Below are 12,006 nucleotides of genomic sequence, written 5' to 3' on the forward strand. Positions count from 1 at the left end.
GACTGGGACAATGGGTGTTGCCCACTCGCTCCAATCTATTTTGGATAATACGCCTGCCTTTTCCAAATTCTCCAGCTCTGCCTCGACTGCTGGACGAATTGCGTATGGCACCGGTCTTGCCTTAAAAAACTTGGGAATTGCTGCATCTTCCACTTTTATTGAGGCGGTGATGCCTTTCAAGGTTCCTAGTTTCTCTTGAAACACTTCTTTGGCGTTGGCCACGATGTCTTTTAATCGTTCAGGTATGACGTCATCATCGTTTTTTTCCTTACTGGTCACCGTCAGTGCCTGAATGGAGTGCCAGTCTAAATGTATTTTCCTGATCCATTCACGTCCCAACAGCGGTGGACCACCATCTTGTAGAATGTATAAATACAACTTTTGTATTTCCTTGCCGTTGTATACAACAGGCACCCTTATTTTCCCTTTGGGGTATACTTTCTGCCCCGTATATGTTTTCAAGATAATGGATGTGTCTTTTAAAGGTATATGCGGAAATAGCCGCTCGTATTCCCATCGATTTATGATGGTCAGAGCTGATCCTGTATCTAGCTCCATTTTAACTGGGGACCCTGCTATCGTGAGGGTAACCCAAATGGTCTGGTAATCATCTTTGGCAATTACATTATGTAATTTGAGACAGCTTAGTCTCTTGTTTTCGGAGTCGCTATCGCTCTTCTGGCCTTCGGAGCTACTGTCCGTCATCATTTGTACCTTTCTGTACTTTTCTTTATTGATTTTTTTTTTCCTGTCTGTGGATTTTTTTTGTCCAGATCGGCATACCCGTGCAATGTGTCCAATCTTTCCGCATTGCCTGCATGCTTTGTCCTTGAACCAGCAGTCCCTCTGGTCATGGGTGGATCTGCCGCAGCGATAACATCTCTCGAAACCCTGTGTCATTTCATGGGTGCCGAAGTCTTGTGTCTTTTGTTGTATCTCTGCAGCTCCTTTTGTGGCTGCTTCGTATGATACAGCCATACTGAAAGCCTTGTCCAATGTTAAATCTTTTTCAGAAAGCAGCCTTTTCTGTGTTCCTTCACTTAGGAGACCGCAGACGAATTTGTCTCGAAGATAATCTGCTAGTCCTGCCCCGAATTGGCAGTGTTTTGATAGCTTTCTTAATTCGGTGAGGTAATCAGCGTTACTTTCATTCTTGTGTTGATTTCTCTTGAAGAATTTGAATCGTTCCGCTATCAGCAGCGGTGTTGGGTTTAAGTGCTCCTGCAGGGTATCAACAATTTCTTTAAAATTCTTGTCCTTTGGTTTGGCTGGAGTGATTACATTTCGTAACAGCCCGTATGTCTTTGCGCCCATTAGATTTAGCAGTACTGAAGCTTTTTTTTCATCTTCTATTCCATTTGCGGTGCAATATACCTCCACTCTTTCCACATATGTGGTCCAATCCTCTATCTCGTTATCAAAAGCATCAATATTGCCAGACTTAGGCATCCTAGAAAAAAAATGGCGCTTCCCGCGCTTTTCTTTCTTTTCTGCAGAAAATATATGGCGCTTCCCGCACTTCCCCGCCGCTGCTGCCGATGACAACGGTTTCTCGCGGTTTCCGTTCTTTTTATTATTTATTTACAGTTGGAGACTCGTTCCCACCGGACTCTCTCTCTAGGTCTGAACGCCGACCTGCTTGCAGCGCCGGCCGTCTCCCGAGTGCTCCCTCCCCGTCTGTTACTGCTTGCCTCCGCTTTTGCTGCTTGGCCTAGCTGTAGAGCCAGCCGCTGGAGCCCCAGCCCGACGCCCAGGAAGGATTAGCGCAGTACCTGCCACCAGCTTGGCTAGCTGGTGAAACCACAGCTTTTTCTTTTTCTTGATTTTTCTTCAACTTTGGACGCCAGAGGAATCGATGTCCTTGAGGTGCTGCCGAATTGCAGGTAAGTCCGTTTCCAATTCGTCGCCACTGTTGTGTCCGTGTGTTGATAGAGACACTGAAGACAGGAGTTGGTTTCACAGGTGTTTACTAAACAAAGTCTGGAGGGGAACTAACTGATACAACACAATATACAGGCTTATATAGCCCGAGTGGCCATTACCGGCATTACAGTACACATGGGGCTCTTAAAGGCACATACACTACACAAACAAGGGACAGGTGCTTTCCCACAGGAAAGGAGGGGATCTTAAAAGACCCTTCCCCTCCCTCCCAAAATCATGAGAGGGTTCCCCTTGTCGCCACCTTCCACCCCACCAGCCTCTACATTCGTCAGATCATTCTCCTCCATTTCCGCCACCTCCAGTGTGATGCCACCACCAAACACATCTTCCCCTCCCTTTTCAGCATTCCGAAGGGACCATTCCCTCCACGACACCCTGGTCCACTCTTCAATCATCCCCAACACCCCCTCCCCTTCCCACGGCACCTTCCCATGCAAGCGAACGAGATGCAACATCTGCCCTTTTACCTCAACCCTTCCCACCATCCAGGGCCCCAAACACCCCTTCCAGGTGAAACAGTTATTTACTTGTACTTCTTTCACTTTAGTATATTGTAATCGCTGCTCATGATGCGCTGTCCTCTACACTGGGGAGACCAAACGCAGATTGGGTGATCACTTTGTGGAACACCTCCATTGCGATCTTCCAGTCGGCTGTAATTTTAATTCTCCTGCCCACTCCCACTCTGACCTCTCTGTCCTCAGCCTCCTATACTGTTCCAATGAAGCTCAACATAAGCTCAGGAACAGTAGCTCACCTTTCGATTAAGCACTTTACAGCCTTCTGGACTCAACATTGAGTTCAACAATTTCAGATCATAACCACTGCCCCCATTTTTTTCAGACAGCAGCTGTTGGTAATGATTCTGCTATTCCCATTTACACCTCCTCTAGACCCATCTTTTGTTTCTTTATTTGCCCCATTACCCTCTCCTTTTGCCGAGCATCATCATTCTTTTAGTCCTTTAATCTCTCCTGCCTTCCACCCTATCACAGACCTTCCCTTTTGTTCTTTCCTCCCCTCCCCCTTTCCCTGCCTCTCTACTTGCTTAAAACCTGTTACATCTCTAACCTTTTCCAATTCTGATGAAAAACCATCGACCTGAAAAGTTAACTCTGTTTCTCTCTCCACAGATGCTGCCTGATCGGCTGAGTATTTCCAGCATTTTCTGTTTTTATTTCAGATATCCAGCATCCGCAGTATTTTGCTTTTGTATTCAGTTTTCAAATGACTACCACCATTCTTACAACCACAGTGCACCTCCCCTTTAAGAGGTGCAGGCTGCCTTTAAGTAGCGCTAGCCACTTGCGATATCTGGCCCCCTGCTGATGTGTGCAGTCAATGAACAGTGCGGATAGCGCTGGCTGAATGCAGCAATCATGTAAAGCAACAGGCTTACCGCAACCCCCATGCCTGTTTTCGGAGGTTAGCCAATAAATTCAACTTCGGGACACGCCTAACAACTTTTACTGTGCTACAGTAGGATCCAGACCTACAGAGCATGAAACTCCAAATTTACAGAAGGCCTTTGGAATCTCTAATGGCTGCACACCAAGCTGTTGCTCCCAAAGGCTTCCCCCGTCAGCTTTCCACTCACTGGTACTTCAGTTTTAATCCAGAGTGTGCGTAAAGTGGCACTGCTGTGCATCCCTCTGTCTGCCTGAATGGACAGCAAGGTGCTGGGTTGCTACAATAATCAGCTGGCCTTACCGTCAACGACCGCTCAACTCTGCTCAGTGCCACTGTTTAAAAATCAAGTCAGTGAGTAGAGTGGACTGGCGCACGTGCTACTCTCTGCTTCCTACAATTGGCCTCAGTATCCTTAGGCTTGGTAAGAGGGAAGGCCACCAGTGAATTCTGCACCTGATCTCAATCAAGTGAATCTTGCCTGAAAGGCCACGTATGTGGATATCAGGAGAGGACAGAATCAGCTCAGCTGTGATGCCCCCCACAGTTGAGTAGCCCACATATCTAGGTTGAAGGAGATGCATTGCTACATGATTTAGGCACCAAAAGGCAGCTTCTTTCATGGAAAGGGACCACACCTCTGTCGGTTCTTTTAAGAATGATGGGGAGAAAATTGCAAGAGAGAGGAATGTTCGAAAAGTCTAAAAGGGAGGGTGGACTCCTGACAAACTTTATACCAACAAGTCAGTTATCATTAGCAAGAGATTGTTGTGATTTTTTTTCCTACTTCCCTCACATTTCATGTTATTAATGATTGTGCGTAGTTTTTGAAAATCTTTAAAACCTGTAACCTTTAACCTTGTAAGTCGCAGGTTATGCTATCAGTGTTGCAAGCTTTGAGATAGGAGTTGGGGGAAAAAGTGGAAATGGGGAATAGAAAAAAAAGTTTTTTGCCTTGTAGAAATATGACTTTTTTGTATAACTAAGAGGAAGAAGGTTTTGTGGAAACCTCTCGGCTCTTTGAAGAAGGGATAGAAGAAGCAAAGGCCTATGGTGATGTCGAGACACAAACCGAGTTTATGCTGCAGGCTGTTCTGCTTGATTTCCGACTGGGACGTATTAAGGATCGAGTCCTAACACTTTTGCAGGTGAGGATTTCACCTAGATTTTAGATGAAGGATTTTGTGATTTTTATTTCCTGCTTGCTTGAGATCATCAAGTTAACAATAACAAACAAATACTCATTTGGGATGATGATAGTTAACACAGTAGGAGGGAGGAACACCACACTTTCATTCCTTGTTTTCTAAGGAAAGGAAAAGGACCTGCACCTTTCATGACTTCAGGATGTTCCAAAACTTTTCACAGCCAATGTGTAGGGATCTAGGGAAACACGGCAGCAAATATGTGCACAACAAGGTCCTACAAACAGCAATGAGATAATGACCAGATAATGCATTTTAGTGATGTTGGTTAAGGGTTAGATATTGGCCAGGACACTGGGGAGAACTCCCCTACTCTTTTTCGACTAGTGTCATGGGATCTTTAATGTCCACATTTTACGGGCAGACTGTTTAACGTCTCATTCTAAAGCAGCACCTCTGACAGTGCAGGACACCCTCAGTACTGCACTGAAGTATCAGCCTGGATTATGTGCTCAAGTCTCTGGAATGGGGCTTGAACTCACGACCTTCTGACTCAGAGGCAAAGTGCAGCCACTGAGCCGTGGCTGACACCTTTCAAAGCACATATGTGTTAGAATCAAAAGTACCAAAAAATTCCCTCAATTTCCCTTTAATGGATATCGATTACCACATAATTATAAAAACAACAATTTCTTATTTTTGGGGTCCTGCTCCATCGGCACAAGTGTGCCAACCCATGATCACTGGCCACCCTTGCCTGGGGGCAGGGTTATTTGCATATCCCTGGTGGGCGCCAACACCTGCAAGAGCACATCAATGGTGCCTGTCCCGGCCAATATGCAATGGCCCTCTAAGTTGGGGCAGCATTTGCCAATCTGCCTGACTCTCTCCCAAGGCACAAATAGGCTGAAGAAAATATATTTTTAAAATTTCTTTGGCTTCCATTGGAGCCTCTCTGACTAGAGAAAGTAAAGGATCCCCTTTGGGAGCTATTTCTGAGATTTCCAAAGGTGAAGTTTGTGGCAGTGCTTGTTGTGTCTTAGGGTCTCTGCCCCAAAGTTGCACCTTAATCCTCCTAGTTCTTCTTGGCCTGAGAATGTGTCTGGCTCTGCTCCAGTTCTAAGTCCTGATGATGTCAATTCAGCATTGATGCATCTCAGCTCATCCCAGTGCCATATGATACGACAAATAACAAGATAAGAGAAATAAAACAAAACAAAATTGCAAGGACACAGAAGAAACCTACACACATCTGCAAAAAAGATACAAACTTTTAGATTATGTTCGACACATGTTTTGGCAAAATCCAGGACTGAACGAGCTAGCACCGAAGGCCACCAATGGCCAACACACCAAAAGAGGAATTGAGGAGGCACCAAACCTGGGCATTTGGAGAGCAGGAGAAATAACAACAGGGAATGTCCAGATTAAAAATGCAGGGTCTGGGAATCCAGCTGAATCTGAGCTCAGGCTCCAGGGAAGAGAGATGGGACAGACTTTAGTGGAGAATGTTGCAGGTATTTCTTAGGTACCAGGGATTAGTTCATGGGCACTTTTAGTGTTTTTTTACAGCTTTATTTATGCTTTTTAATATTTTTATTATAAGTTTATTTTCAGAGTTATGGAGGAAGTGACTAGTGGGGTCCTACAAGGATCTGTGCTGGGGCCTCAACTATTCAGACTCCTTTCTCACTCAGTACATAAAGAATAGAATCACTGCTGGATCTTGTAATGGGTAATGAACTAGAACAGATGGGAGAAGTAAAAGAGCATCTTAGTAGTCGTGATCACAACATAGTACGGTTTAAGAAAAGGATCGAGAGTGACATAAGTAGGACAAAAACTAAGGTAATAGATTAGAATAGAGCAAATTATAAGGAAATGATGGTGGAAACAAAGAAGGTAAACTGGGAGAAAATCCTGAAAAACAATGAGACAGAAAAATAGTGAGAAATCTTTAAAAGGGTAATCAATAGAGTTCAAGAGAAATGTATTCCACTAAAAGCAAAAGACAGGCAAGCTAATTATGTGGCGCCGTGCAATGTTCCCTCTAGTTATTTTTTCATGCGTGGTCCCTTTAACTGGCTGAACGGCCCATTCAAATTTTTGTGCATGCACAGCTTCTTCCATGTAAAAGCTGGTGAGTGGCCTGTGCGGGTGTTACGTTTGCAAAGATAATCCAGAGGCCGTATGGAGAACTCAACTCATGTCGCTTTTAATGGCTGATGCAACCACACTCTTACAGGCAAAAGCAATCAAATACCGATATCCAATGTCAGACATAATATAACGATAAATTGACCCTTAGTGTTAGGGGATTAAATACATGGGGTTACGGGGATAGGGTGGGATATGTGTCGGTGCAGGCTCGATGGGCCGAAATGGCCTCTATCTGCACTGTAGATTCTGTGATTCTGTGATAACAGCACTATCAAACTTCATGTGCTCAGGCCAAGGCAATCGAGTACCTATCCCCAATGTCAGACATAACAGCGGGACCGCAGCTTAGTGGGAACGATGGCGTCATGAATGAATAAAGAACTAAAGGGAAAGTTGAATCTAAAGAAAAAGACATATAAGGAATACTTAGATACTAAAGTAGAGGAGGACAAAAAGGACTTAGGAGAGAAGTTAAAAAAATATCAGGAAGGCAAAGAGAAATTACAAAATCAAATTATGGAATATAAAAAGAAATAATAACGTGTTCTATAGACACATAAATAACAAAAAGGGAAATTAAAGTAGGGATCGGGCCACAAAACGATGAACAAGATAAACACACAGGTAATGATAGAAATGGCAGAAGTACTGAATAAGTACTTCGCCTCAGTTTTTACTAAAGATAACAAAATAGGCACTTCACTAGAGGATGAGAAATAGAATATTAATACAGTTGGGATAGAAAGGGAGAAAATAATTGACAAGCTAGCAAAACTAAAAGAGTGTAGCACTTGCAAATTCCTTGTCAAAAGAAGGTCAATAGAGAAAACTGATGACCTAGATGTTCCTGGTTGGAGAAGTGGTGGGGCTTGCTCACGTGATACCGCAGGCACTGAACTACACTTTTCTAAGTGGGGGGCAGCTAATTTGGTGTTCAGGGAGGGTGTAATGCAGGAATCCTACTCCTGACTGGTTCTCTGCTGCTGGGAGGGAGGAAAATATGGGCTAGCTGCTGCAGTTCAAAGATGGCTTAAATAGAAGGGGGGAGACAGGGAGCGAAAGATGGAGCTCAAGTCACAATTCCATTGACAGAGGAGGAGCAACATCAGGAGTGTTTGATGGTCAAAGCCCTAAGATTTTCTAAAGCTGCCGTGGAAGTCAGTTTGACAGAGATAAATGCAAGAAGAGAAAGGCTCTATGGCACCCAAGGAGTGAGGCACCAGAGAAAGGATGTGCTTGCAGTCTAGGGGGAGTGGGCACTGGCACTCAGTGCCACCTCAAGCACTCGACGAACAGCTGTTTAGTGCTGTAACTGTTTTACTGACCACTAGATTAGCCAAGGTAAGTGAAGGCAGCAGTGAGATGCAGATGTTGAAGTAATGCTGGACACACAGACCAGGACTGTATGCAGTAAAAGAAGAGATGAATGAGACGGTTATTAAGCTCAGGATGCCCTCACCAAACCTTGCCCCATCTCCACACTTCACAGCCACGCAGCCCTCTCCTGCCACTCACTTGCTACCATAGGAAGTGGTTGAGGCATATAGCTTAGATGTTTTCAAAAAGGAAACTAGACGAGTAGATGAGAGAAAGGGAATGGGAAGAGACTTGTGTGGAGTATAAACACCAGCGCAGACTAGTTGGGCCGAATGGCCTGATTCTATGCTGTATATTCGATGTAATTCTATGTAATATTTATTAATGACTTAGATAACATAATAGAGAGCCATATATCCAAGTTTGCCAATGACACAAAGATTGGTGGCACAGTAAGTAGTGTAGATGGGAGCAGAAAGTTGCAAAGGGACATTGATAAATTAAGTGAGTGGGTAAAACTGTGGCAGGTAAGTGTGAGGTCATCCATTTTGGATCAAAGGATAGATCCGAGTATTTTTAAATGGTGAAAAGCTAGGAACAGTGGTGGTCATAGAATCATAGAATGGTTACAGAATGATACCTGGACTCCAAGGGTTAAATCATGAGGAGAGATGACACAATCTAGGGTTGTATTCCCTGGAATTTAGAAGGTTAAGGGGTAATTTGATCGAAGTTGATAGAATCATAGAATGATTACAGCACAGAAGGAGGCCATTTGGCCCGTCGAGCCCGTGCCAGCTCTCAGCAAGAGCACCTTAGCTAGTCCCACACCCCCGTCCTTTCCCTGTAGCCCTGCAAAAATTTTTCCTTTAGGTACTTATCCAATTCCCTTTTGAAAGCCACGATTGAATCTGCCTCCACCACCCTTTCAGGCAGTGCATTCCAGATCATAACCACTCGCTGCTTAAACAAGTTTTTCCTCATGTTGCCTTTGGTTCTTCTGCCAATCACCTTAAATCTGTGTCCTCTGGTTCTCGACCCTTCCGCCAATGGGAACAGTTTCCCTCTATCTACTCTGTCTAGACCCCTCATGATTTTGAACACCTCTATCAAATCTCCTCTCAACCTTCTTTGCTCCAAGGAGAACAACCCCAGCTTCTCCAGTCTATCCACGTAACTGAAGTCCCTCATCCCTGGAACCATTCTTGTAAATCTTTTCTGCACCCTCTCTAAGGCCTTCACATCCTTCCTAAAGTGCGGTGCCCAGAATTGGACACAATACTCCAGTTGAGGCCGAACTAGTGTTTTATAAAGGTTCATCAGTTTTAAAAAGGTTCATCATAACTTACTTGCTTTTGTACTCTATGGCCCCGATTTTCTGCCAGCCGTCAGGCGACTTTTCAGGCGTCCGGGGGCCGAAAATCGCTGAAAAAGCGGGTCGCGACACCCCCACCCGCCTGATTCCCCGCCCCGTCCGACTTTCAGACCGCCGTTTCTCCGCGACCCGCTTCAGTCCCGCCCGCCGCTGGTGGGACTGGCCGTCTGAGCACAAATCACCAATTATTACCTTGTTTAAGTAGATTTTATGGGGTCATTGCGATTTTGGGGCTTTCCCCATGTGAAACACGCCTGCGGGGAACCCCGCTGATGAGACCTGGCGTGAAAACAGTTGGCTTGCTTGCTTGCAGCTGCAGGTCAATGAGGACTGAAGAGATTTAAACAGGCAGCATTTGCAGGCTGCAGGACCTTGTTGATGAAGGCTTGGGGGAACTTTTTGAAGGCTTAGGCACAGCTGTAGAAAGTTGGAGCCTCATACACTTCTCCAGTGTGAGCTCCTGGGAAGCCCCTCTCACCATCCTAACTCAGCGCCTCCTCAACGGAGGCATCTGCCAGAAGCATGGGAGGCCTTTGGTACCTTCCCTTCCTGGCATTAGAGGATCTCCAACAGCAGAGGAGGCTGGAGCAACTCCAGCAACAGCAGCACCAGCAACAACAGCAGCACCAGCAGGAGCGACAGGCTGCGGCTCAGCCACCTGGGGCAGCACAAGCCAGAAGGAACCAGCGCACGAGAACATTGCTGGGCGGAATGCAAGGAACGCACTCATCCTGGGCAGATTTGCGTAGCCTGGTACATCAAACACTGCAGCCTCACTGCTTCTTAACTGACCATGGACAGTGGCCCATGCCTGCACATTCCTACCTATTTGACCAGCTTGCTGACATCTGCAAGTTATCCTAAGGCCTCTATGTGATATCCCCATTCGCCAAATGACAGACGCCATAACTGCAGTAGTTGCCACCAGATTTTCTATGTGAAGGAAACTGATGGCATTAAAACTTTTTACAAGACTTTTCACCCAAGTGACTACCCTTGTGATTAGTGGTGCTTTATTTTTCTCTTATGCGTGCTCCTACGTAGTGGTACCCCGTGGCTTCAGCAGATGTGGAGGCCCCTTGCTCACTTTCCTGCTGCGCCTGTCTCGACACCTTTGGTGGGCGTCCTCTGGGGTGGCGAGCCTGTGAGGGCTCGCCAGCAGTCTGCTGCTCCTGCGGCTGTGCAGGGCTTGAGACTCCTATCTCACTGGGGTGTGGACTCCGGCGGGACTCTGACCGAGGGCTCTGAAGTGGCATGGAAGTGTGAGCACCTGGAGAGGAGCCCCCACTTCCTTCAGGTGTGCCAACAACCTTGCTTTCATGGGTCAGCTCCCCCTCAGCGCCTGCAAGTGGCTGGAGAGCACCTTGCTGCACATCAGGGGGGCCATGGGGACCCATCTCAGCACTGGAAGTCCTGCTCAGAGGGACTTCCCTGAAGGTCTGGTTTCGGTGCTCCATAGATGCCCATCGCTCCTCAAGAGATGCCATTCTATTTAGAGCACTCACCGTGTTTTCGACACCCTGGCGACTATGCTCCTCCATGGCCACAGCCCTCCTCTCCTCCGCTGCAGCCCTCCTCTCCTTGGCCACAGCCCTCCTCTCCTCGGCCACAGCCCTCCTCTCCTCGGCCACAGCCCTCCTCTCCTCGACTGCAGCCAGCATTGCCACGGAGGTAGCCATCCTTTCCGTGGTGATGCTTTGATGTGTCACTGACTCCAATAAGGCTCTGCTCATGCTCGCTATGGACTCATCCATTCGCTCCACACTCGCAGCGACCCTGGAGACAAAACCTGCCAGAGACTCCTGCATCTGTGCATGGAGATCCATCACCTCCTGTCTTGCGGATGGACCCAGAGGCATAGGGTCGACATGCAGCTGAGCTGAGCTGGCAGAGCCCTGCGCCCTCCGACGAGGACTCTCCACTGCTGTCCCTGTCTCCACAATCTGCTGATGCTCACTTGTGAGCTGTGATACACCAGGTGACAACACTACTCTATGTCCCGAATGTCCCACCGAGGTGTGAGTGTCTGCGCTGGTGCTGGGTGCGCTTACTTCTGCTGACGCTGCGCCCTCAGAGGTTGGAGCTTCCTCTGAGGGGTCTGTCTGCAAAGCCTCTTCCTCCTCGGCACTGGCGACAGGGGCTCCGGATGGTCCTGTGGGGGAGTAAAGGAAAGAGTTAGAGATGTGATGGCAAGGCTACTTGCACATTGGATTTGGCATATGCTCATAAGTCCAAATGATGTGGCTTCAGAATCATTTCAGCAACTCATGCTATGTCAATGAGAAAGATGGGGAACTATTCTGTCACCAGCTTGCGGGCTTGCTCTGGTCTGTCCTTCCCCAGCATCCACAGGCACGTCAGTCCCAGCAATCTCGAGCGCCGCTTCCTCCTGCTTACAGCTTCCCTGGTGGTCTAGAGGTTAGGATTCGGCGCTCTCAACGCCGCGGCCCGGGTTCGTTTCCCGGTCAGGGGACAGTGTGTTTTTTATTCAAGAAGGGTAGCAGGGATAAACCAGGGTATTACAGGCCAGTGAGCCTAACATCTGTGGTCGGGAAATTATTGGAAAAAATTCTGAGGGACAAAATTAGTCTCCACTTGGAGAGGCAAGGATTAATCGGGGATAGTCAGCATGGCTTTGTCAAGGGTAAATCATGTCTG

General features: G+C 46.9%; 1 protein-coding gene across 4 annotated transcripts in view; it reads left to right on the forward strand.

Moving 5' to 3' along the window:
• cfap54 (cilia and flagella associated 54) overlaps positions 1 to 12,006 on the forward strand; it is an 859,633-nt gene that overhangs the window by 687,507 nt on the left and 160,120 nt on the right. For all 4 annotated transcript variants that reach the window (XM_086009903.1, XM_086009902.1, XM_086009901.1 and 1 more), the window contains one exon: positions 4,339 to 4,499. In XM_086009903.1, coding sequence (XP_085866029.1) covers positions 4,339 to 4,499 — 161 coding nt within the window. The remainder of the gene's footprint in view (positions 1 to 4,338; positions 4,500 to 12,006) is intronic.

Source organism: Somniosus microcephalus, chromosome 17 (genome assembly GCF_052327205.1).
Source record: "Somniosus microcephalus isolate GS21.2 chromosome 17, FLI_Smic_1.0, whole genome shotgun sequence".
Classification (NCBI taxonomy): Eukaryota; Metazoa; Chordata; class Chondrichthyes; order Squaliformes; family Somniosidae; genus Somniosus; species Somniosus microcephalus.